Here is a 21,031-nt window from a genome sequence, read left to right as displayed (position 1 = left end):
ACCCCTGTTCCGAAGATTCGGGAAAATAAAGGTAAACGGTGTTTGATTCAAGAATGATAGGAGCGGCAGAGAGGGGTTGTACGTCACTCTTAGTTGCTAGTCACACTGCCTCCGATGGCCCGCAGACCACGGCATCACCACGTGATGTCCGCAAATGCAGACCTCAAGATATCGGTCCTAGTCTTTTGCATTTCTGGCGCTGCGCCGCCGACAAGATCGAGGATCTGCAGCATCTTTCTCGCGTCGTCCTTGGCGACGCGGAGCAGGGGATCATCGGCTGGGTGGTGACCCGATTGCGACGGATCCAGAGGTTGCTCCTGAGCGGCAAGGATGCGTGCCATGAGAAGCTGCGAGGTGTTAGCTACGACGCATGACGAAAATGGAGGTGTGAAACGGGCAGGCTTACAGCTTCTTCGAACGCGCGATGCTGGAACACCCACCACACAGCCGCATCAATCCGCAGATACTCCCAAAAGTCAAAGAATGCTTGAAGAGCGTTCCGGGCAGCTTCAAGAGCTCCCTTGACGTCGCAGGATACGCCGCCTGCATCGTTTTCGTCGGCGTTGATGACCATCACACAGTGCCAGAAGTTGCTGCGGAAGAACAGATTTTGGCGCAGGAGACGGGGATTCGTAGTGGCGAACTGGGCAACTTCTGTGGGGTTGGAGGTGGATAGGTGGGCGGGGAATGAGGCATGCAGGTCGCTATATTGTTTGATGAGGTTGACGCGGTCTTGTGGAGAAGACGTGAGTGGACTATCAAGGGATCGGGGTTTACAGACTGTCCGTTGGACTAGGTTAGCCATATGCCACATTGATCGGATGTATTGTCGATCAGAAAGCTCGTATGGAGGGAAAGTGTCGGAGGTGGGCGCAATGTTACTGATGCTCATGGGGTTCGAACTGCCGATTGCTTCCTGTTCGCCGTTGCCGACAAGATCCGAGAGTTCCTCTGTCAGAGCTTCTACACGAACATCGTAGAAGGACGTCGTAGGAGGAAGTTTGAGGAGGACGGTGAGGAAAGTGTCCTGAAAGTACACAGCTTGCCATACTTTCCTTCGCTGTTGCTTATCACTGAGTGAACACCGAGGTGCGATGATATCAGGATCTCGATGCAGGCCCATGGCATATGCTTGCCGCATAAGCACGCCCCCAAAAGCCCATGCATCGGAGGCGTGATTGTCGTTCATGAGGAAATAGCAGATGAGGACCATGGCTTGCAGAGTCCGGACAGAAGCTCTGCTTAGGTATGAAGACAGCCTCAGTGCTTGTTGGGATGCTGATACATAGAATTCGGCCATCTGTGCACGTTCATGTTCAGATGGACTCGATATGAACTGGGTCCCCATGGCATATACGACAAAGTGGAGAGCGACGAGTACTGGATCGGCTGCATGCTTTTCGGACAGAGGCAGAGACCAGAAGCGTTCATAGTCAGCATAGAAGTTTCGACGATGCACCATGGGATATACAGGGTCAACGGCATCGAAGTACTTGTTGACGAGAATGTCAGCTTGATCCTTGGCCGGTAGTACCCCGACTACCTCGGCCAAGCCTCCTCGACTTGTCCAGTAGTTGGCGAAGGGATGTTCTGCGCCGAGCCCAAAGAAGGGCGATGGTGTGTGATTGGAATAAGGAATGTTGGATAATAAGAACGGCGAAGAACCAGTCGACGACAAAGATGTGCTTCGATACTGGGTCCTCGGAGTGGGTACTGGAACCTGTGGGGAAGATGGTTAGCCGTATGTCGCTACAAGCTCCACATGTATGTAGGTACGCCAGGGATACACCCGATCGCGTGGCAGCTGTGCCTCGTGGTGAACCAAAGGTGACCCGAAAGCGGGTTAATAGAGCTTTGTATAATTACCTGAAAGGGAACTGCAGGCTTCTCTTCACTGCCCTTGCCAAGAGCCAGGGTAATGTTGTTCTGTTTCTTGGATCTTGCGGCTGATGTACGCGCAGGAGTGCCTCTGTGAGGATTCTATCAGCAAATGCACGTATGGTTGATCCTGTCTGCCTCCCCGACTTACTCTGACGATGCAATTAGATTGGCGACATCTGAATATTTGCATTCTGATTGTCGCTTGAGACATGCGACACACTGGGGACGCCCACGATCACACTAGCGAGCGTCAGCGGATGGCCTGGCACTGCATTTGTTGCGCAGGGAATGGACGAGGATGAGATGAGATTGTATGCAACTAGGAAAGACAATTGATCACGTTGATAGGTGGATATAGGAGGTGCTCGTCAATTCTCCATATCAACACCAGCAAGTGTCGTCATGCATGCAGCAACTTACTTTGGTCTTGCGCTCGACGCATTCCAAACAGCTCAACGTTGGCTTATTGCGCTTCTGTCTCTTCTTTGGCGGAAGCTCTGCAACACCATCTAGTACAGCAGAGTGTGCGCCTTGTGCTCCGTGTGCGACGTTGGGGGCAGCATCGTCAATACTGGTCTCGTTCTTCACGTTGACCGGAAGCTCTCGGCCCACCACGTCTCCGGCCATTACTTCCTCAATCGCATGCCCCCTTTCCACCAGCTCCGAATCGGCAAGAAGGATAGTAGCAATAGTCAGTAGCGCGCCTAGGCATCAAGTACGAGCGGGTATCCGGCTTGAGTGCGCAGGATGAGACGCGCTCGTTCGCTCGTTCTCTCGGGAATAAGAACAGATGAAATGGGGGTTTTGGAATTGTGGGAATAGTATGGTAATGAGAGCAGTAGCGGGTGGTAATTAATGAACAAGTCGAACAACAGAAACGGGCAATAGGAAGTGTGGCTGCTGCGGCTACTGCGGCTGATCGATCGGATATAATCAATCAATCGTATCCTGCATCATCGGCTTCCTGTCACAGAGATTTAGTTGCATTGCAGGTGTATGTACATGGCATGTCGTTGGTGAATCTCGAGGGCTTTTTTCCCTGCCAAGTCCTCCTTCGAGTCTGGAACTGCCCATCACTTGTTTAGTCATCACCATCGTTCACTAGTTAGTCAGTTAGCATCATTCAGTGTTCATTCGTCCTCATCGCCATCTTAATTGATTTCATCCTTACTCGAACAACTGAGATCACTCGACTCAATACGTAGATCCCGTCAAAATTGGGGCTCTGGGATGGGATAAATATGGCGATCGGTAGTACATGTGTTAAGCTTTCTTAACAGTGGGTCATTGTGGATCATAAGGTTTATCGCTTCATACAAGTTCCATCTTGACATGTGATGTGCTTCATTAACCGCAAAATTCACCTCTATCATGATCAAAGTGAACGGCATATTTATCATGTTCGATTTTCTACTCAAAGCTAACGTTTCAAAGCGAGAACTTAACTGTGAATCCTGAGGAGCTGTCACTCTGGCGGGAGTCCTTTCCCACCACAGTAGTATCATTCCGAATCGATCCTGGGTAGGATATTTCTTCATTGAAAGAGCAGTTCATGCGATCCAACTATCTCTCTCCCTTTGGCAATCGGATTCTCGATTGATGGTTCGAACCTACTCAGCAAGAACCCCCAACATCGATCGCATTCGAAAACAGCGCATACGTATCTGCATGATTCAGATTCTGCGTCGCGCTCAATTTCAGCACACCTGCATAGCCATAGACGCCATAATCATCCGTCCCCTTGATCTCCCTCAAATGCGTAAACTCATGCATCGTTACAAATGGCTGGTCGTCATGATGGCACTCCGAGCTCCTCTCCACAATCCTCGTGAAGTATCCCGTGCAATAGACCACATACGAGCGCGCAGGATACGTATAAGCGATCACGCCGCCCTGGCAGTTGTTGTCGCGGTCTGTGCAGTACTGCTTCGATACACCGGAGGTCGAGTCCTTGCACTCGGCGGCGATCTTGTCGAAGACGCCCGAGACGGTGTTGCGGACGCTCGTGCTATCTGATTTGAAGTACTCCTTCACCTTTGCGGCATTAGTCAGTGCAGCACTGGATGCGGCCGCGGCGCGAGAGGCGCAGATTGGGAACGCTTTTAGGAGGGACTCGCGTTGAGCTCCTGTGCAGTCGGCTTGGAGGAGAGCTCGTTTGGTTTTCGCGTGGAAGGCGGCGCGTGTGAGGGATGCTTCGGCGCCGTCAACAGTCATGGTGAGAACGGGAGATTGGATCGGAACGGTGCCGATTAGATCATTAGAGTCGGTAGAGCTGTATGTGAGAGCGCTATTGAGGGCTATGTCGTAGAGACCACCGGCACTGACATCATGTGCATGGGCAATGTCGAAGTCTTTCTCAAGGGTGGCGCCTGGAGCAAGAGTCTGGAAGGCGGTATCATCCAAGCTGGAGGTAGAGACATAAAGTCGAACACCTTCGAACGGTATCAAGACGTCTTGCTGAGATTTAGCTGCTATTCAACTGATATTTTATGGTGGGGCTAAGCACCGCCTTGGTAAACCTTCACCTTCTCCACTGCATTATCGTCTAGGATCGAGCCTGTCTTGAAGACTCTCAATGGTGAAGCACCTTTGTTTGTGATTGAAGCCTTGACAGCGGTGTTTCCAACAGCGCTCAGTTGAACCTCGAGGGGACTATCGCGTTGCGCGAGATCGATTGACACGGCACCAGCAAGTGAAGCAGCTAGAGACAGCAAGAAGAACCTCATTCTGATTGTCTCTCCAGTAAGACACTGAGTTTTCTTGAATTAGTGTCCGGTTTTCGAAATGTGACGGCGAGTTGCTTCTCTTTCGACAGTAAGTATCAAGTGCCCCATGGCTGTCTTAAGTACAAACCTCGGCTCAGAGAGCAGTATCGTGTATATTGCTCGTTGATTGTTGCAGAGATATGAGAGGTGGATCTACTAACATACATGGGACTTTACTTATCTGTAGCATGCCCAGACGAATTAAGATGCGCGTACCATCAACCCTCGCTGGCCAGTCAACAAGCATTTAGGTATTGCAAACTAAATCGCACACATGCCGAGCAAACAATCTCCAACGGCGTTAATGCTACATAAGGCATCGGAAAACATACGACTTGCCCATTCTGACCGAAGTCATGGTTTGAAGAGTCGCAAGGATGAAGTGAACCGCATGCATGTATATCCGGGAAATCTTCCGAACCCTGAATATTCATATCAATGAATCCCGGCATTCATACACGCTAGAGTGTCACCTTCTGTATAAGAACTAGAAAGGTCGTCTATAACGTAAATGTTGATTGCAATTTGAATTGGGTCATTTTCAATGAGGAAAACAAGGCCGTGGTGATAAGTAATAGCATGCCGGTAGTTGGGCGCGTTAACCTACCGAAAACAGCAAGCTCGTTATAGATGATATAATAACATTTGGTGGGGTTACTGATACTCGGGGAAATGGAGAATAAGTCCTCTGCAAGGTGATAATATACCGGACGGATTAATGTCTTACGATTTCCGCGCATGGAGATATCCGGGTTCCAAGTTGTCTCGTTCGTGAGTTATGTAATATGATATGAAAATGAGAAAAGTTTCAAATTATGTGAAAATGATCCCGCCGTCAATCAGGATTGTCTGGCCTGTCATGTAATCCGAATCAGGGCTTGATAAGAAGCTCACAGTCTTTGCCACATCTTCTGGCTCGCTGGTTCTCCCCAAAGCAATCAACTCAGAGCTGTACTTCTTGATGGTGTCGCCCTTCTTTGCACCGCTCAATTCGCCGAGTTTCTCATCGATCAGATCCCACATAGCCGTTCCTACAATTCCTGGCGCGTAAGCGTTGACGGTAATTTTATGCGTAGCCATCTCCATAGCGAATGCCTGCGTTAAGCCGCGAACCGCCCATTTCGAGGCCGAATAGTGAGACAATAGCGCAAACGGCTTGAATGCAACGATACTACATGCAAATCAGATTAGACATCTCGATATATGTTTGTAGGAACATGGCATACCTCGCAGCTCCGAGCAGCTTCCCACCAGTTCCTTGCTTGATCATTTGCCTTGCAGCAACTGAATAGCAATTGAACGTCCCATAGACATTGACTTCGAACATGCGCTTGAAGTCCTGTTCAGTCAGCTCCAGCAGAGGTTTGACTTGCGCAATGCCAGCATTGGAAATCATGGTATTCAATGGGCCAAGCTCCGAAACCGAGGCCTGTACAAGATTCTCCACCTCCTTGAGGTTGGATACATCGGCGGAGAAATTGAAGGCGTTTCGGCCCAGTTTCTTGATCTCGGAAACCACCTCTTTTGCGCCTGGTTCATTTGCTGGAATGTCGTTTATGCAGATATCATATCCGTCTTGTGCTAGTCGAAGGGCAATTGCCTTACCGCTGGCCGTCTTTTCAGAAAGGGTGATTTGACAATCTTAGGGTTGAACGTACATTCCACGCGCTGATCCGGTGACAATTGCAGTTCGGTTCTCTTGGTCCTTGACTGGTGTCGCGTAATGTCGAACCCATTGCTTCCTCGAAGTGGCGGGCAAAACAGTTGTATTTCTCAAGGCTGATGGAGCAAGTGCTCTGCCAGATATTCGTAACGCCATTATGGATTGAACGATGTCCTATGAACTTGAAAGATGCAAGACAGTAGCTCAAGTCACAGAGGATTGCTTGTCTCTTATGCAGTACAACTTGAAATTGAAGAATGGTGGATCGAATAGATCAGGTCACCCTATATTTAGTAGAAGTGGCCTAAACAAGGCAATCCGTTGTGCGGAGTACTGTTTACCCCACTCTATAAGGATTTACAAGTCCCCTGCATGCGGGCATGCTTCGTAGTGTCTGCACCATGACCGAGCTTTGTGACGTCTGTATTCAAGACACATGGCAAAGGTATATTTAGAATTGTTTTGCAGAACGTTGGACCGACTTAGTCTCCTCTGACGGTTTTGAGAGGTTTAAAATTTAAGACAAGGCATCCAAAGATCATCAGTGCACTGTCATTATTCTATAATCTTGTGTGTATGCATGTACTCGCTGTGGTTGCGGGGATGGAATGCGGAGGTGAGCTCGGGAGAAAGATCCCCGCAGAGAACACTATGCTGTTTCTGGACTAGCTGAACCACTGCCAACATAGTGGATCGTGTCTTCCAAAGCGCATCACAAACAGACATATTCAACGCTGCCGTTGAGACACCATAGGTCAATATGTCGCGCATGAGCATGGCTCCGCAGAGGGGCCTATCCCTCACAGAAGAATTGGAGAAGCTGGAGCAGTCTATCACTCTGACATTGCAAGGTAAACAAGTCGCTAATACCCCTCCATCCCCTACTGATTTGTTACAGAAATCGACCACAATTTCAGTCGGGCCCATCGAATCGTGACGACCAATATCCTGCCGATTGTAGAACAATACGGAAAGCATTCTGAAGCTGTCTGGGAAGGCTCAAAGGTATGGAAACCGCCGTCGTACCCGAATATACCCTAACTCCTACAGTTCTGGAAGCAATTCTTTGAAGCCAGTGCCAACGTCTCGCTCTCGGGATATGAGGCACCTGAAGAAGAGGGAGATATGACAGCGCAAGAGTCTACACAGCAATCAGAACTGTACGATGAAACGCAAGATACAGTAACGGGCACCACTGCAACCCCACCTCGAGCCTCGTCCTCTCAAGCCGACGCACTTGAAGATACATCTACTCTCGATTCGCCGTCTCTAGAACTCGCACACAGTACCCCTCGTGCACCGCCTTCGCAATATGAAGGAGGGGAACCATCCTTTGCCCAATATCCCTCCCCGTACGAGGAATTGAAGAAGTCGATGGGCAGGTCACGATCTCCCAGTCGAGACCCCAAAACACCTGGAAAGACTCATACACTACCGAACATGGGAGCAGATTCGTCGCCTTTTGTGGCACCTTCGACATCTCGACGATATGATGCCGACGCTTGGAAGCAAGATCCTATCATGCATCAAATGCTGGACAAGACATATCGAGTCATGGCAACGCCGCACTCTACCTATACAAAAAGGACGGGCATGGAAACAGCTACCCCGGGCACGACCCGTGGAGCGACAAGCCGTACGCTTGCTGCATTTGAAGATTCTTCTCCTCCCTCGTCTCCCGCACCGCAGCTGCGTGCTGATATCTTTTCCTCGCCGTTGAAGGCTCCTCGAACTCCGGGTATAAGTGTTCAGACACCCGGAAAAGGCAAACAGGCAGAGCCGTTCAGCGTCACACGCACCAAGGGAATTATTTTCGATAGTGACAGCGAAGATGAGGACGACAATATGGGATTCAGTCCGCCAAAGACGATGCATTTCCATATTCCGCAAAGCAGACTTCTGCAGACACCAGGTATTTGACCCTACCATTCCAGAAGACCAAACATGGCTAATAAGAGAACGCAGCCCGTGAAGCCAGTAAACGTATAGTTGACGATTTGTTAATGACAGCTGGAGGCGACATTACGGATAGTACTGGTGGATTGGAGGAGGACAGCCCAAGTGTTGTGCGGCGACAAGTAGATTTGGATGACAGCTTTTAGTGCGTGCATGTATTGTAATCATTGTTAAATGACCAACGGAGAAGTGCATGGAGGTTGGAATGATACCCAGAGTCTAGAGGACACTATTAACGATACATTTCACGTCGACCCGTATCTTAAGTTCTCATCTATCAGATGTTGGTCGTTTTACGCCCCGAATACGCCTGCAGCCGCGGCTCTGTCGCGTGTCATGTTGACTACGATCACGCTAAGGCCAGAGTGGGCCAGGGTTACCTGGAACTTTAACTCCGTCATTCTACGTTCATGTTGGCTCCCTGGAGAGCTCTCCTTGCCACAACCCCTTCACAACTTAATTTTCTTTTCACCCTTCGTTTATTTCGTGATGCCCAAGTCTCGACGGCCACCTACGTCTGGTTATGCTCGCATTGCCCAAGCTGAGGAGGAAGAGGATGATGAACTGGATTCAGAGGACGACTACCACCAGAACGCCTTATCCAGTTCTCAATATGCCCCTATACAACCGAATCGAAACTCGCGCATGCACATGCCTGGCGGCTCAGGCGACTCTTCACCAAACCTAAAGAAATCGACATCGCGGCGACAACGCAGCAATTCGGGCGTGGACATCAAAGCTATCAATGCCCGCTTAGAACGATGGGCCGAGGAGATTGCACAAAAGTTCAAGATTAAGAAACACAAGGATGCACCGGAAGAGCATCTGGAGATACACCACTCGGTCTTCCAGGCACCAGATTGGGTGCGACCGGCGACAGCGGAATCGCTCACCTTCGACTATGACGACTCCTCCGATCGCATGACCAAGCTTCAATTCGATGAGATTGTGGAAAGCGTTAGACTAGCCATAGAGATGGGCACACATCCCAAATTGATCACACAGGGAAGCTCGGGCAGCTATTTCGCACGGAACACACAGGGCAAAGTGGTTGGTGTCTTTAAACCTAAAGATGAAGAACCTTACGCGTCAAGAAATCCAAAATGGACGAAGTGGATACACCGGAACTTGTTTCCCTTCTTCTTTGGCAGAGCCTGCCTCATTCCCAATCTGAGTTACGTCTCCGAAGCCGCCGCATACGTTCTCGATACTCAACTCCGAACCAACCTCGTTCCTTATACCGATATTGTCGGTCTATCCTCGAAGTCGTTCCACTACGATTTCTGGGACCGTCGCGCCTTCTACAGAAAAAAGAAGCCTTTTCCAGAAAAGCCTGGCAGCTTTCAAGTCTTTTTGAAAGGGTTTAAAGATGCCAATATCTTCTTGAAGGAGAATCCGTGGCCAGACCAGCACAACTCGGGATTGCGAGCAGATGGCGCCTCGCGAAAGAAGAAGCGGAGATGGGCTGAAGATTGTAGACCGAGTGGACCGCCGTCAGATTACGATGACGATGACGAGGCACGACCGGACATTGCGAGCGAAGCACAACGCGGCCGAGGTTTTTGGACAGAGGCGCTCCAGCAGTCTTTCAGGGAACAGCTGGAGAAGCTTGTTATTCTGGATTACATCATGCGAAACACCGACAGAGGATTGGACAATTGGATGATCAAGATCGACCAGAAGACACAGGAGGCGACTATCGTCGCAGAACCACCGAAACTTAATGGAGACGTTGAAGGGTCGGATGACAGTGAAACGAGGCCAAGTAGTTATACCAGGCAATCGATGTCGGAATTGGATCCCTATCAACGTCAAGCGCCAATGAGCGCCGCCAGTCGATCTACTACACCACTACCCGGTGCACCCGTACCCAAGGTCACGATCGGAGCTATCGATAATAGTTTATCGTGGCCATGGAAACACCCAGATGCCGTAAGTCTAACGAATCAGATGCATGAGCTCTGCTGACCTCAACATAGTGGCGTAGCTATCCTTTTGGGTGGCTCTTCCTCCCCGTCTCGCTCATCGGACAGCCCTTCTCTGACGCGACTCGCCGACATTTCCTCCCTCTCCTGACCTCGAAACAATGGTGGGCAGACACACAATTGGCGTTAAGAAAATGCTTTACTCAAGATGCAGATTTCAAAGAGCGGATGTACACAAAACAGATTGCTGTTATGAAAGGACAGGCCTGGAATGTCGTTGAGACTTTGAAGACAACTGATCACGGTCCACTGGAACTCACCCGGAGAGCACGAGTGTGCGTCTGGGATGACCTGGTTGAGATTCCCATAGCCGTTCCATTGCGAGCACCGTCTGCCGAGATGCGCAGGAAGAATCATTACCGCAATACTGAAGAGCAAGAAGAGATGGATATCACGGCTCTCGCAACACCTCCACAGAAGCCACAGAAAGACTTACTCATGAATTCGCCGCCTCTAGATCAGGCTAACGAGAACCCCTTCAATCTCTCGCGCCATTCCAGCTCTATGGATGTTCGAGAATCTGAGGACAATGCACGAGCGCCGCTGTCCCCGGCCACCGTGCAAGCCGTACCGTGGTCATCACGGAATGTTGCCGAGAGCAGCAATGGACGTCCTACCCACAGATCACGTATGAGCTACGATCTGCCACGGCATACTAATAGGCATCCAATAGAATCTAGACGAAGGAGGTTTTCTCTTACTACGCGAAAAGGGCACAGCCATATTCTCGGCGACGACGATGAAGGAGATCTTGGATATGCAGCGAATGAGGACCTAGATGGATCCGGGAAGAAGGTCATCGTAGAGCGGTTGGAGATGGTCAAAGGAAGAAACCCGGTCTTCACGTGGTGTTGAATTACGAATTTTCCTTCTGGTGCTCACTTTGGGATTGTAACTGCTACTGTTTCGTGCTTTGGAATCTTACTGTATGAACTGTTTGGGTTTGTACGTTTCTGTATCACATTATACGCATGGCGTGGGCATGGTCACTTATTGGATTCCTTTTGACCGGACCGGAGTCGGAATATTGCTGCATGCATACAAGGCGTTGCAATCGAAAAGAAATTCTCTCGACCATTGAAATGTGCATTTCTCTTATAGAAAGACTAAGAGGGGTTGGTAGAGGCGTTGGGAGGAAAACTTAATGCCTCATGATGCGCCAATTTTTGTAGTCGTTTGTTTGTCGATGTTTGTGAAGTGATGTAAAGGGCTCAACGTAGATCGGTGATTCAGAATTCGCTAGTCTAGACACATTGATGATGCGAGCACTACATTGTGTATATCTAAGATTACGGAATAGCTTTACACATTGATGTTGCAGCCTAGCTATGGTGATGCATGGCGGCTTAGAGGAAGATATATGTCTTTGATTGGTTTAGCTCCAGTCGGCGCATTCACAATTCGGTCATCTGACTGCCCAGAGATTGCCTACTCTAAGCACGTGCACAATTTCAGGTAGGAATCCGATATCTACCGCATCAACTCCACGGTTATGCTCGTGTCTCCCATACTTCTTCAAATCCTTTCATTTCACTTGTAATCACCATATTCTCATGAGGCGATTTGCCTTCACTTCGGTAGCTGGGGGTTTGCAGCCTCCTGGTCGTCCGCCTTTACTACGCCTCATTGATTCTCCAGTGCTCTTCGTATACTAAAGATCTATCTACCAACTCAGCCCTGACTTCTTTTTCGGAGTATAACTTTGCACATTAGATGAGCAAGGATCATTTCAGGACGCTTTTGACCAGAATAATTTTACCATATTTTACTCATTTCCCCAAAATTACCTGGAGGCGTACTGCTTAGCATCGCATTCAGCCCGAAGCACGTGATATCAAAATCACTTCGAATTATCACACCGGCCATCCAATCAAACAACAACGCCTCGTCTTTCACCTGGGAAGGTGATAGAACTCAGCAATCTCTCAATTAGATTTGCTTGGCTTGGTGTACAAAGAAAAAAGTACATAAACCATGAGCCATCCTTTTAATCCCGCTCTTCTCCTCAATCCTAGAAGAGCACAACCGCGAGGTATTACAACTTTCTCTCAGTATCCTTGACTTCTTTCCAACCATACCCTTCTCTCTCTTCATCTTGTCTCCAACTGTTTTTCTTTTACTATCGTGCCAATCACAAAACGCACAGACGCGTTCTGGGACAAGCAAACCAGCAATCACCAGTCCTTGCCCCACCGACACTGCGGGATTATATCTTGTTTCTTTTACACAATCTCGACGGTCACTGTTTCAGTACAATTTTGATAGCAGTCTTTCTATTATCATCATCATGTCTAGAAGCCCGGAAGTCCAAGACGTTGGGCAGGAGGCGTCCAAGTCTTCTTCTGACGAGCTGCCGCATCAAGACACAGAAATGACTGATAGTGATTCCAATCAAGAAACTGACCTAGTCGATCAAGGAAACACAGAAGTCCCACCCAAAAAGGACGGTACAGCTGGCCCGCCAGCTATTCCTACCTACGATCCTCGAGCACTACTCAATCCGAAGGCGCCCCCGAAGCGCCCAGCATCAGATGCCGCTCCCGGTGACCGAGGCCGCGAAGGAGAATCTGAGGGTGGTCAGGTCTCACTTGTTGAGCGGTTGCACAATGTCCAGCAGCGCACGGCCTCACCAGCGAAACGAGTCCGTACCGATGAGCTACCTAAGAAAACCATTCCTTCTTCTTCGAATGGGGCAAGTGGTGGTCTGGACATGACTTCTATGAACGGCGGGAATCCGACAAAGTCATCTGCAATTGATCTGACCATGAGTAAGTTTGCATCCCCATATTCGCACCACTCTTCCGCTTATCATGCTAACATTTCTAAAGGTGATGATGATGAGGAGGTCAAGGTTGTCAAAGACAATGGCGCTCAAGTGATCTGCATCGGTCGTATCAAACATGTCTATGTTCAGTGCCACGTCGTCCCGTTTCCGGATCCCAACAAGTACCGTGGCAATAATGGAGCGCAAAGCCGCATCAAGGTCAGCTTTCGCCGGGCTGGTAATCAAAGGGCTACCAATGTCATCATGGTCACTGATCCTACTGGTCGTGAATTTGGTCGCATCGATATAAAGACAGCGCAAGCTCTGGCTCCCTTGCTAGATGCTTCGAAGGCCAATAACATGCACTGGCTTGCCATGACGGAACCACGCCGTAAACAACCCGGTGAAGGAGGCCCTGGAACTCCACTTTCAGCATTGATTGCTTTGACTATGCAGCTGTATTGTCCTCGGAAAGAAGCCCATGGGATTGGCCGATTCCTCAAGTCTAAGAGCGTTCAACTGATCGATCCCATCGTTGAACTCTCACGTTACGATTACTACAACCCGCAGACTGAGAATACCTTCAGTATTCAGGAAGTGACAAACCCTACCTTTGAACCCCCACCCGCAGTATATGCTCCAGGTGGCTACGCCGTTCGCAGTGTAGACGAGATTCGAAGCGACGTGATGGGCATGTTTGATACGATGCCTGCTCAGGAGCAGATTGCTATGAGAGAGCAAAGTCCTCTGATCAAGACCGAACTGAAGCCCCATCAGAAGCAAGCTTTGTATTTCATGACCGAGAAAGAGCGCCTACGCACGGACGACGTTGCCGCAGACCAGGCTTCCCTTTTCCAGATGAAGCTACGACAAACTGGCGCCAAGTACTTCCAACATGTCATCACGGGACAAGAGGTACAAAGGTTGCCACCTAACGCTCGCGGCGGCATCCTTGCTGATGAAATGGGTCTTGGAAAGACGCTCAGTATCCTTTCTCTAGTTGTGGACCAGGAGTCGATGAACGCGGCGAAGGATTTTGCAGCAGCACCACCGACTGTTCAACACCATGGAACCCCTCTGTTGAATAGCAGGGCCACCTTGTTAATCTGTCCATTGAGTACAACGGCAAATTGGCGACAGCAGATTGAAGATCACCTTCCAGAGCAGGGCAAAGCAATTAAATGGACATATTACCACGGTCCTCAGCGAAACTCATTCACCAGGAAGTCTCTCGCAGACTATGATCTAGTCATTTCCACATACAACATCGTGGCTTCAGATGCTCTAGACGATTCAAAGCCCCTCAGACATATTAATTGGTTTCGCATTGTCCTTGACGAAGCCCATGCTATTCGGAATATCAGGACCAAACAATCGCTGGGGACTTGTGCTCTAGCTGCTCAGAGGCGCTGGGCAGTCACTGGTACACCTGTGCAAAATCGTCTCGAGGACCTCGGTGCATTGTTCAGGTTCATTCGGATTTCTCCATTCAACGAACCTGCTGGTTTCAATCAGTTCATAATCCAGCCCTTCAAGCAGGCCGATCCAGATATTGTTCCTAAGCTGCAGCTACTTGTCAGCTCCATCACACTTCGGCGATTGAAAAGTCAAGGCCATGTCGATATTCCGGAGAAGACCGACATTATTAGGAGGCTTGAGTTCTCCGACGACGAGCGTAGACTTCACGAGTGGTTCGAAAAGGACTCTGCTCGTCAAGTCAATGCTGTTACAACTGGCGGTAAGCTGGGCGGAAACGCGTATGCTCGTATCCTTAAGGCAATTCTCTATCTCCGACTCATCTGCGCACACGGGCGTGACCTTCTCGGAGAGGAAGCACTGAAATTGACCGACGGCATGACATACGAAAACCCGATGAGCCTCGAAGGCGATGACGAGCCAATCTCCACCTTGACGCGCAAGAGTGCATACGAGATGCTCGAATTGCTGGAACAGACGGTCAATGACAAATGCGCATTTACGAATTGCCACCACAAAGTCCTTCATACGGAAGGCGAAGACGACGAAAGTGATGAGGAGGACTCTGATAGCGTCAAAGGAAAAGGCAAGGACACAATCGGCTACATGACGCAATGTTACCATGTCATCTGCCCGAAACACGTGAAGAAGCTCAAGGATCAATTGACGCAGGGCACAATGCCTGACGGGACCGTCATTTGCCAATTCTGCATGACTCATATCAGACCCTCGCTATTTGAGCTGAAGTTCTCAGACTTGAGGTCTTTCCAAGAAGAGCGAGAACGCATGAAGCAGGACCCCAAGCTGGCAAAGAAGTTGGGTGCTTATACAGGCCCACATACAAAGACGAAGGAACTACTTGCTGAGCTCGAGAAGAACAAGCAGGAGAGCGAGGCGCATCCCGACGAAAAGCCCATAAAGAGTGTTATTTTCTCCTCATGGACTACCCACCTCGACCTCATCCAAATCGCCCTCCAGTCTCACGGTTACACATACACTCGTCTCGATGGTCGCATGGACAGGAAGATGCGCGAGAAGGCACTCGACACATTCGCCCGGGATGATTCCGTCCACAATATTTTGGTATCGATTGGTGCCGGTGGTCTCGGACTAAACCTCACAGCGGCAAATAAGGCATATGTTATGGAGCCCCAGTTCAATCCGGCCGCGGAAGCCCAGGCTGTAGATCGCGTTCACCGTCTTGGTCAGACGCGCCCCGTCACAATCATGCGCTTCATCATGGAGAACAGTTTCGAGGAGAAGATGCTGGATCTCCAGAAAAAGAAAAAGGACCTCGCAGATCTGACCATGGCGCGAGGGAAATCCACCAAGGAACAAGCAGCGAAGCAGCGATTGGAAGAACTTCGAAGCCTTTTCCGCTGAGCATTTCGACCAATCTACAAACACTGCGGTGTATAAATTCGACCACTCCAACTTTTTCCAATATCTTATTTACATATTAACTTTATCATCTATTTCATTGGGAGCATAACTCAAGTTTAGAAGCGATGCAAGGGCAAGGCGCTTCGTAATGAGCATGGTCACAGGGCGGGTAAACGGACGACCATTCTACCCCCAATTTCAGGTTTCCAATTGGTAATGGTCAACTGCAACTTGGACTATCAATTATCCCTCCAATCTTCACCGTGATTGAACTGGGGAATATCACCTCCTTACGAGGCGTTTTGGGGTTTCTGAATTTATCTTGCCCCATCTTCTTTGATCTCCAGTACGGCATAGGAGAGGATGCGGCCAGTCTGTCTTCATTGATGAAGTCGGACTAAGCATAATGAGCATACAATCATTTCAAACTAGGCCGCCATCTTCTTCCATCTCTTATTGCTCCTTAGGAATAGATAATTGATAGACAAATTATCACATCATCCAAGGAACCTGCAATGTATTTCCACGTGAACAGTCTTCCACCCTACAATCGACCAAAAAACAAGTCAAAGGTGGCGCATCAACCAAAGCTTACCCTACATAAGGTTGTCCGCGGAAACGCTTGATTCCCCAGACCTTGGTTCCCTTCCCCCATAAACCTGGCCCGATCCCGTCCCGCTGCATATCCATTTGCCCATCCCCGCCCTCTTTTGGCGGAGATGCGACGGAGATGCGGCGAGACGGAATTGTTTTGGCAAGCGTGGCGCACATGGCATGACTCCCTGCTTGATCGCTTATGGCGAATCATGTATTGACCATTAGGTTTCTATTATTCATTGTCGATCTACAAATAATAGAGTAAATATAATATAATGATTCCCCCTTCTCATGCTTACTCGACCTCGAACTTCACACTCATATTGACTTCGCTTTCTGTCTCTCTGACGCATCATTTGCCTTGTCTTGCTATAATTACACGTCTTACTGTTCTCCTGGTACACGACTTTTCGCCCCAAATCCTCTCGTTTTGAAGTCCCAGGGCGTTTTCATTTGTCCTCTGCTTATATATGGGCTAGTAGCTCAATGATGCAAATTGCTTACCTCTTTTCTTTCTACTCTACTCCTATTCACTTACAGCAATAGATATTAAGGTGACTATGCCATAACCATGACATCTAGTATATACTATTACCACTACCAAATCCAACGCAACCTCAACTTCTCGCTCTACACCAAAGCCATCATGGCCATACCCCCTCATTGACTCGACAAACCCCCCCTTCATTTCCCCATCGTCCCCAACACCGCACAACAAGGCACCTATATCCGGCTTACAACCCCTGTCCCGGATACCCAAAAGGGAAACTTACCACCAGTCACATGACTCGCCGGCCCTCCCCCAAATGATGCGGTGGCTAATCTCCCCGTCTCGCAGCCTCGCAGCGCTAAACCCTATTGGCTCGCCCGCGCTCTTCCCTTCGGGTCAACGGAGCCGTTGAAATGATGGATGGCCGGCTAACGAGTGGCTGTATTCTGGGAGGGAGATTGGCCCGAGGTTTTGGGATTTTGGGGGTTGTGGTTTCGATTTGGGGTGCGTGGAGTTGTCTGAGACATGGAAATGAAAGAGATGGGATTTGAGGACTGCGATGTTGGGTTTTCGAAGAGGTTGTCGCATGTGGGATGAGATTGGGGAGGTGTGAAAGGGATGGAGCGGTGTCGTTGCTGGTGAAGTTTGTCGACTTTGGGTTTGATGGACTTTGAATGGAAGGGTTCGAACATTGCTGGAATCCGACGACAAATTCAACGACAATTCTACGACCTATGATGGCCATCAATCGAATTACGACTCCCCGAAATCACTCCCATACTATGCACACGATTGAGGAAGATGGCAAAGCTTGTGATATGACGATATGCTTTTTGCGAATCTTTTGCTAGGAAGTACATTCTATCCGATTCGTCTTCTCCCAAGGAAAATACTGATGCACACTCGTTCTCATTAAACGAAGCCCTCCATCGTCAAATTCTAGAAATTCGATCATATACTAGGACACGGACCAAATAAACAGCGTCCGACCCAGATCCCAAAAGAAACAAGAACACTCTTACAAAGTGTAGATGAAGTCAGGCCTCTCGTCACCCATGTACCTGATATCCTCCTCGGTCTTGCCCTCGAGCCAGTGGTCCCTCTTTCCAGACTTCCTCAATGCGTTCTCCCTCTTGAGCGCAAAGTGCATGAAGACGGAGCCGCCGAACAAGAAGAGGAACATGTATGCGAGCACGATTCCGTGTCCGATGCGGTAGAGCGGCTTGTCCTTGGGCATGTAGATGTTGGACGAGACGACACCGTTCATGTTGCCCCATCCGACGACCACGCCGACCATGACACCGCGCTTGTACACGCCCTCGACGTTGTTGGATGCCCAGGTCAGGGTGTTGGAGACGGTGGGGTAGATTCCGACGGCGCCGAGGAAAGTACCGGCGTACTGAACGTGCACATTGCTGGATGCGAGGAGCATGGCGAATCCGACGCAGCCGGTGAAGGAAACGGCCATGTTGCAGTATCCTCGCCACTTGGTGCGGTCGGCGAACCAACCGATGAAAACAGTCATGGCGGCGGCGGCAGCGTAGGGAGGAACGGACATGAGCTGGGCCTTGGTGTCCTTGTAGCCCATACCGAGGAGAATGGTGGGGAGGAAGAGGGAGAAAGAGTAAAGACTGTATGTTCGTTTAGCGAATGCATCATTGCAAGAAGATTGGAATTGGGACATACGGGCAGAGGCATCCCATGTAGCACACGGCATAACCCCAGGTCTTCCAGTCCTTAAGAGCAGAGAAGACGTAGCGACGGTTAAGCTTCTCCTTCTCGGCACTGGCTTGGTTATCGGCGCGAAGACGGCGAAGAGCGCGAAGCTTCTCATCGGGAGTAAGGAATCGGGCAGTGTCTGGGAAATCATTGACCATCCACCAGCAGAAGAAACCGACGAACACGGTCATGAGACCCTCGAGGATAACTGGAGTTCGTTAGCGAGATAATCGATCGCAGAATCGATTGGCGACTTACAGATCCATCGCCATCCCTCGTATCCACCAACTCCGTCCATCTTGCTAATAGCAGCGGCGAGGAGGCCACCGAAGGAACCAGCAAGAGCAGCGGCGGAGAAGAAGAGAGCAGCACGCATACCAAGCTCGTTACGCTTGTACCAGCATCTACCCAGATGTTAGCAATCTATCTCGACGCGGAAAAATCCTGTACCACATACGAAAGGTAGTAGTTGACTCCGGGGAAGAGACCCGCCTCGGCGAGACCGAGGAACCAACGGCAAGCCAAAAGACCGGCCTGATTCTGGACGCAACCCATGAGGGTCATGATCAGTCCCCAAGCAAGAATAATGCCAGTGAAGAACCAGCGCGGGCTGTAACGCTTGAGAACGATATTGGTGAGGGGTTCAGCACCAGCGTAGGAGATGAAGAAAATGGTCAGCGCATCGTTGTAGTCGCGACCAGTCATGCCGATGGCCTTTTCCATGTGGGCAACACGGGCATTTCCAATGTTGGTTCGGTCCAAGAAAGAAAGAAGGTAGAGGAGCGAGAGCCACGGGATCAGCCATAGATCAATCTTCCATACGAGAGCTTTGTCCTGGTTAAAGAGTTAGCCTTGGGTACTATTGCCATCCATCGCGATGACTATTATGAAGGCACACATACCAGTTTTGCCCTCTCTTCGTCCGACTTGCCGGCGTCGGGGTCAGGGAGTTCATCGTAGTCGACAACTGGTTTGGCTTCGGCACTCTCAACGTCACTGGAAGCAATGACGTTGTTCTTCTCGGAGAGCTCGAGGTGATTCTTTTCCTCTGCCATGGTGTAGGGCTGTGGTAGTTGACACAGATGGAGGACGGGAAGAAGAGACTCTGGGGAACACACTTCGGTCAGACAAAATCAGGGAGGGCAGCCCAGGGTATCTATATGTACTCGCGACTGCATGCGTTTGTCCGCACCGTACCAAAAAGAGGCGTTCGTTTGAACAGGGCCAATACAGAATTGATATTGCCGGGGGTGATCGTAACGGCAGGGGCAACAGCGGTCAGATTAGTGGCCCTTGGAAGGACTACAACCCCACGGGGACGGTTGGATGGGACTGAGCGCTGAAGCGGATCCACTTGGCACACGCATTTGCTCTGTTTTCCCTACCATCTCTGTGTCCAAGCGTGGCGGAGTATCTCGAACCAAAAGGGGGAATAGAGGACCGCCATCTTGTCAGACGAGGACCCAGCAACTGCGTCTATTGGACGCTGTATCACGTTGCAAGCGCTTCAACCATGACAATGATGCTGTGTTAAGATGCTTCGGGCAACCACGTCCTGTCTGTATACATACGCTTCGAGGACGAGAGCATTAGATGGCTTACGGAACACTACCACACCGATCCAGGGTCAAAATGGTACTCTCTTTACGAGTACATACCCACAGGCACTATCAGACTGCTTTAGGTTATTGGGGGGATATTTACCATCAACCAGCGGTCTCAGAATCCTTCGGGCGTTACTATATCCCTGGCCAACCAATCTGAGCAGGGGCTCCTTCGTACACGACGTTCAAAGAAGAACCTCTTCGCAATACTTGGGTACGATTCTTTAGGCAGAGAAGCACTGGCTCGCAGGCTCGACAGGCTCGGTCGGCCTGCCTTGTTGCGTGCGCATCGGGCCAAGAGGTTCGATCTGGCAAGTGAGCGTTCCAGAACGACGCGGGACGGCGTGCGTGAGCAAGACTGGGCGTTATCTTTTCGACGCCACCCAAGACCTTGGCAAGAAGCCCAAGATGTTCCTTGTATGGAGGGGGTGGCAGCAGGATCAATTGGAGTTGAATCTGACTGCGTGCAGCCGAATGGAAGAAGCTTTTTTCCTGCCAGAGGGACAACGCCGCATCGCGTATTCATGTAGCCCAGCCGGGGGGAAGGAAAGCACCAGCAACAGTCACTAAGGAAGCATGGCAGGTAGGACATCCCACGATGCGATGCGGCTCTGTGGTGGTGAGCGCGCGTGTGCGGTGTGCAATGTGCGAACTTGGTTTCTGGGACGTTACGAGTAGATCAGGGCAGATCATCGTCGAACCAAATCGAATCAAATCAGATACAAAGAAATAATGAGTGTACTACATC

General features: G+C 50.0%; 8 protein-coding genes across 8 annotated transcripts; 3 read left to right on the top strand and 5 right to left on the bottom strand.

Annotated features, from left to right (window-relative positions):
• Positions 1-53: 53 nt before the first annotated feature.
• On the bottom strand, positions 54-2,661 carry BU24DRAFT_162616 (uncharacterized protein). The gene is made up of 5 exons (XM_033521397.1): positions 2,302-2,661; positions 2,030-2,121; positions 1,867-1,969; positions 407-1,720; positions 54-347 (listed from the first exon to the last, which is right to left on the bottom strand). Exons 1-5 carry the CDS (start codon positions 2,506-2,508, stop codon positions 135-137), a joined length of 1,929 nt encoding a protein of 642 aa, XP_033386309.1. The 5' UTR covers positions 2,509-2,661; the 3' UTR covers positions 54-134.
• A 460-nt stretch (positions 2,662-3,121) lies between these two features.
• On the bottom strand, positions 3,122-4,607 carry BU24DRAFT_389579 (metallo proteinase; the record flags this gene model as incomplete). Its single annotated transcript, XM_033525046.1, has 2 exons — positions 3,122-4,334; positions 4,388-4,607. The coding sequence occupies 2 exons, from the start codon at positions 4,605-4,607 to the stop codon at positions 3,496-3,498; spliced, it is 1,059 nt and encodes a 352-aa protein (XP_033386308.1). The 3' UTR covers positions 3,122-3,495.
• An 852-nt stretch (positions 4,608-5,459) lies between these two features.
• On the bottom strand, positions 5,460-6,867 carry BU24DRAFT_440721 (acetoin dehydrogenase-like protein; the record flags this gene model as incomplete). Its single annotated transcript, XM_033530385.1, has 3 exons — positions 6,305-6,867; positions 5,873-6,253; positions 5,460-5,817 (listed from the first exon to the last, which is right to left on the bottom strand). Exons 1-3 carry the CDS (start codon positions 6,463-6,465, stop codon positions 5,460-5,462), a joined length of 900 nt encoding a protein of 299 aa, XP_033386307.1. The 5' UTR covers positions 6,466-6,867.
• A 163-nt stretch (positions 6,868-7,030) lies between these two features.
• BU24DRAFT_420998 (uncharacterized protein) lies at positions 7,031-8,514 on the top strand. Its single transcript, XM_033527615.1, has 4 exons — positions 7,031-7,160; positions 7,208-7,314; positions 7,360-8,221; positions 8,275-8,514. The coding sequence occupies exons 1-4, from the start codon at positions 7,070-7,072 to the stop codon at positions 8,409-8,411; spliced, it is 1,197 nt and encodes a 398-aa protein (XP_033386306.1). The 5' UTR covers positions 7,031-7,069; the 3' UTR covers positions 8,412-8,514.
• A 133-nt stretch (positions 8,515-8,647) lies between these two features.
• BU24DRAFT_420997 (uncharacterized protein) lies at positions 8,648-11,545 on the top strand. The gene is made up of 2 exons (XM_033527614.1): positions 8,648-10,197; positions 10,245-11,545. Exons 1-2 carry the CDS (start codon positions 8,755-8,757, stop codon positions 11,103-11,105), a joined length of 2,304 nt encoding a protein of 767 aa, XP_033386305.1. The 5' UTR covers positions 8,648-8,754; the 3' UTR covers positions 11,106-11,545.
• Positions 11,546-12,621: 1,076 nt separating this feature from the next.
• Positions 12,622-15,873, top strand: BU24DRAFT_344795 (uncharacterized protein; the record flags this gene model as incomplete). Its single annotated transcript, XM_033523418.1, has 2 exons — positions 12,622-13,018; positions 13,079-15,873. 2 exons carry the CDS (start codon positions 12,622-12,624, stop codon positions 15,871-15,873), a joined length of 3,192 nt encoding a protein of 1,063 aa, XP_033386304.1.
• A 2,105-nt stretch (positions 15,874-17,978) lies between these two features.
• On the bottom strand, positions 17,979-19,734 carry BU24DRAFT_344690 (MFS general substrate transporter; the record flags this gene model as incomplete). The annotated part of the gene is made up of 5 exons (XM_033523411.1): positions 17,979-18,591; positions 18,647-18,887; positions 18,938-19,083; positions 19,137-19,513; positions 19,582-19,734. 5 exons carry the CDS (start codon positions 19,732-19,734, stop codon positions 17,979-17,981), a joined length of 1,530 nt encoding a protein of 509 aa, XP_033386303.1.
• A 601-nt stretch (positions 19,735-20,335) lies between these two features.
• On the bottom strand, positions 20,336-21,005 carry BU24DRAFT_162451 (uncharacterized protein). Its single transcript, XM_033521395.1, has one exon. It carries the CDS (start codon positions 20,873-20,875, stop codon positions 20,399-20,401), a length of 477 nt encoding a protein of 158 aa, XP_033386302.1. The 5' UTR covers positions 20,876-21,005; the 3' UTR covers positions 20,336-20,398.
• Positions 21,006-21,031: the final 26 nt, after the last annotated feature.

Source organism: Aaosphaeria arxii, assembly GCF_010015735.1.
Source record: "Aaosphaeria arxii CBS 175.79 unplaced genomic scaffold BU24scaffold_3, whole genome shotgun sequence".
Taxonomy (NCBI): domain Eukaryota; kingdom Fungi; phylum Ascomycota; class Dothideomycetes; order Pleosporales; genus Aaosphaeria; species Aaosphaeria arxii.
Note: the sequence above shows the minus strand (reverse complement) of the source record. Positions and strands in the feature narration are given on the sequence as shown.

Bases quoted from the DNA above. Each gene is read 5' to 3' on its own strand.
- BU24DRAFT_162616 (XM_033521397.1), bottom strand. From the start codon at position 2,508: ATGGCCGGAGACGTGGTGGGCCGAGAGCTTCCGGTCAACGTGAAGAAC. The intron at 1,721-1,866 runs GTAATTATACAA...TCTTCCCCACAG, and splicing joins AGCCTGCAGTTCCCTTTCAG to GTTCCAGTACCCACTCCGAG. The intron at 348-406 runs GTAAGCCTGCCC...AACACCTCGCAG, and splicing joins ATCGCGCGTTCGAAGAAGCT to CTTCTCATGGCACGCATCCT.
- BU24DRAFT_420998 (XM_033527615.1), top strand. From the start codon at position 7,070: ATGTCGCGCATGAGCATGGCTCCGCAGAGGGGCCTATCCCTCACAGAA. The intron at 7,161-7,207 runs GTAAACAAGTCG...GATTTGTTACAG, and splicing joins TATCACTCTGACATTGCAAG to AAATCGACCACAATTTCAGT. The intron at 7,315-7,359 runs GTATGGAAACCG...TAACTCCTACAG, and splicing joins CTGTCTGGGAAGGCTCAAAG to TTCTGGAAGCAATTCTTTGA.
- BU24DRAFT_420997 (XM_033527614.1), top strand. From the start codon at position 8,755: ATGCCCAAGTCTCGACGGCCACCTACGTCTGGTTATGCTCGCATTGCC. The intron at 10,198-10,244 runs GTAAGTCTAACG...ACCTCAACATAG, and splicing joins CATGGAAACACCCAGATGCC to TGGCGTAGCTATCCTTTTGG.
- BU24DRAFT_162451 (XM_033521395.1), bottom strand. From the start codon at position 20,875: ATGTCCTACCTGCCATGCTTCCTTAGTGACTGTTGCTGGTGCTTTCCT.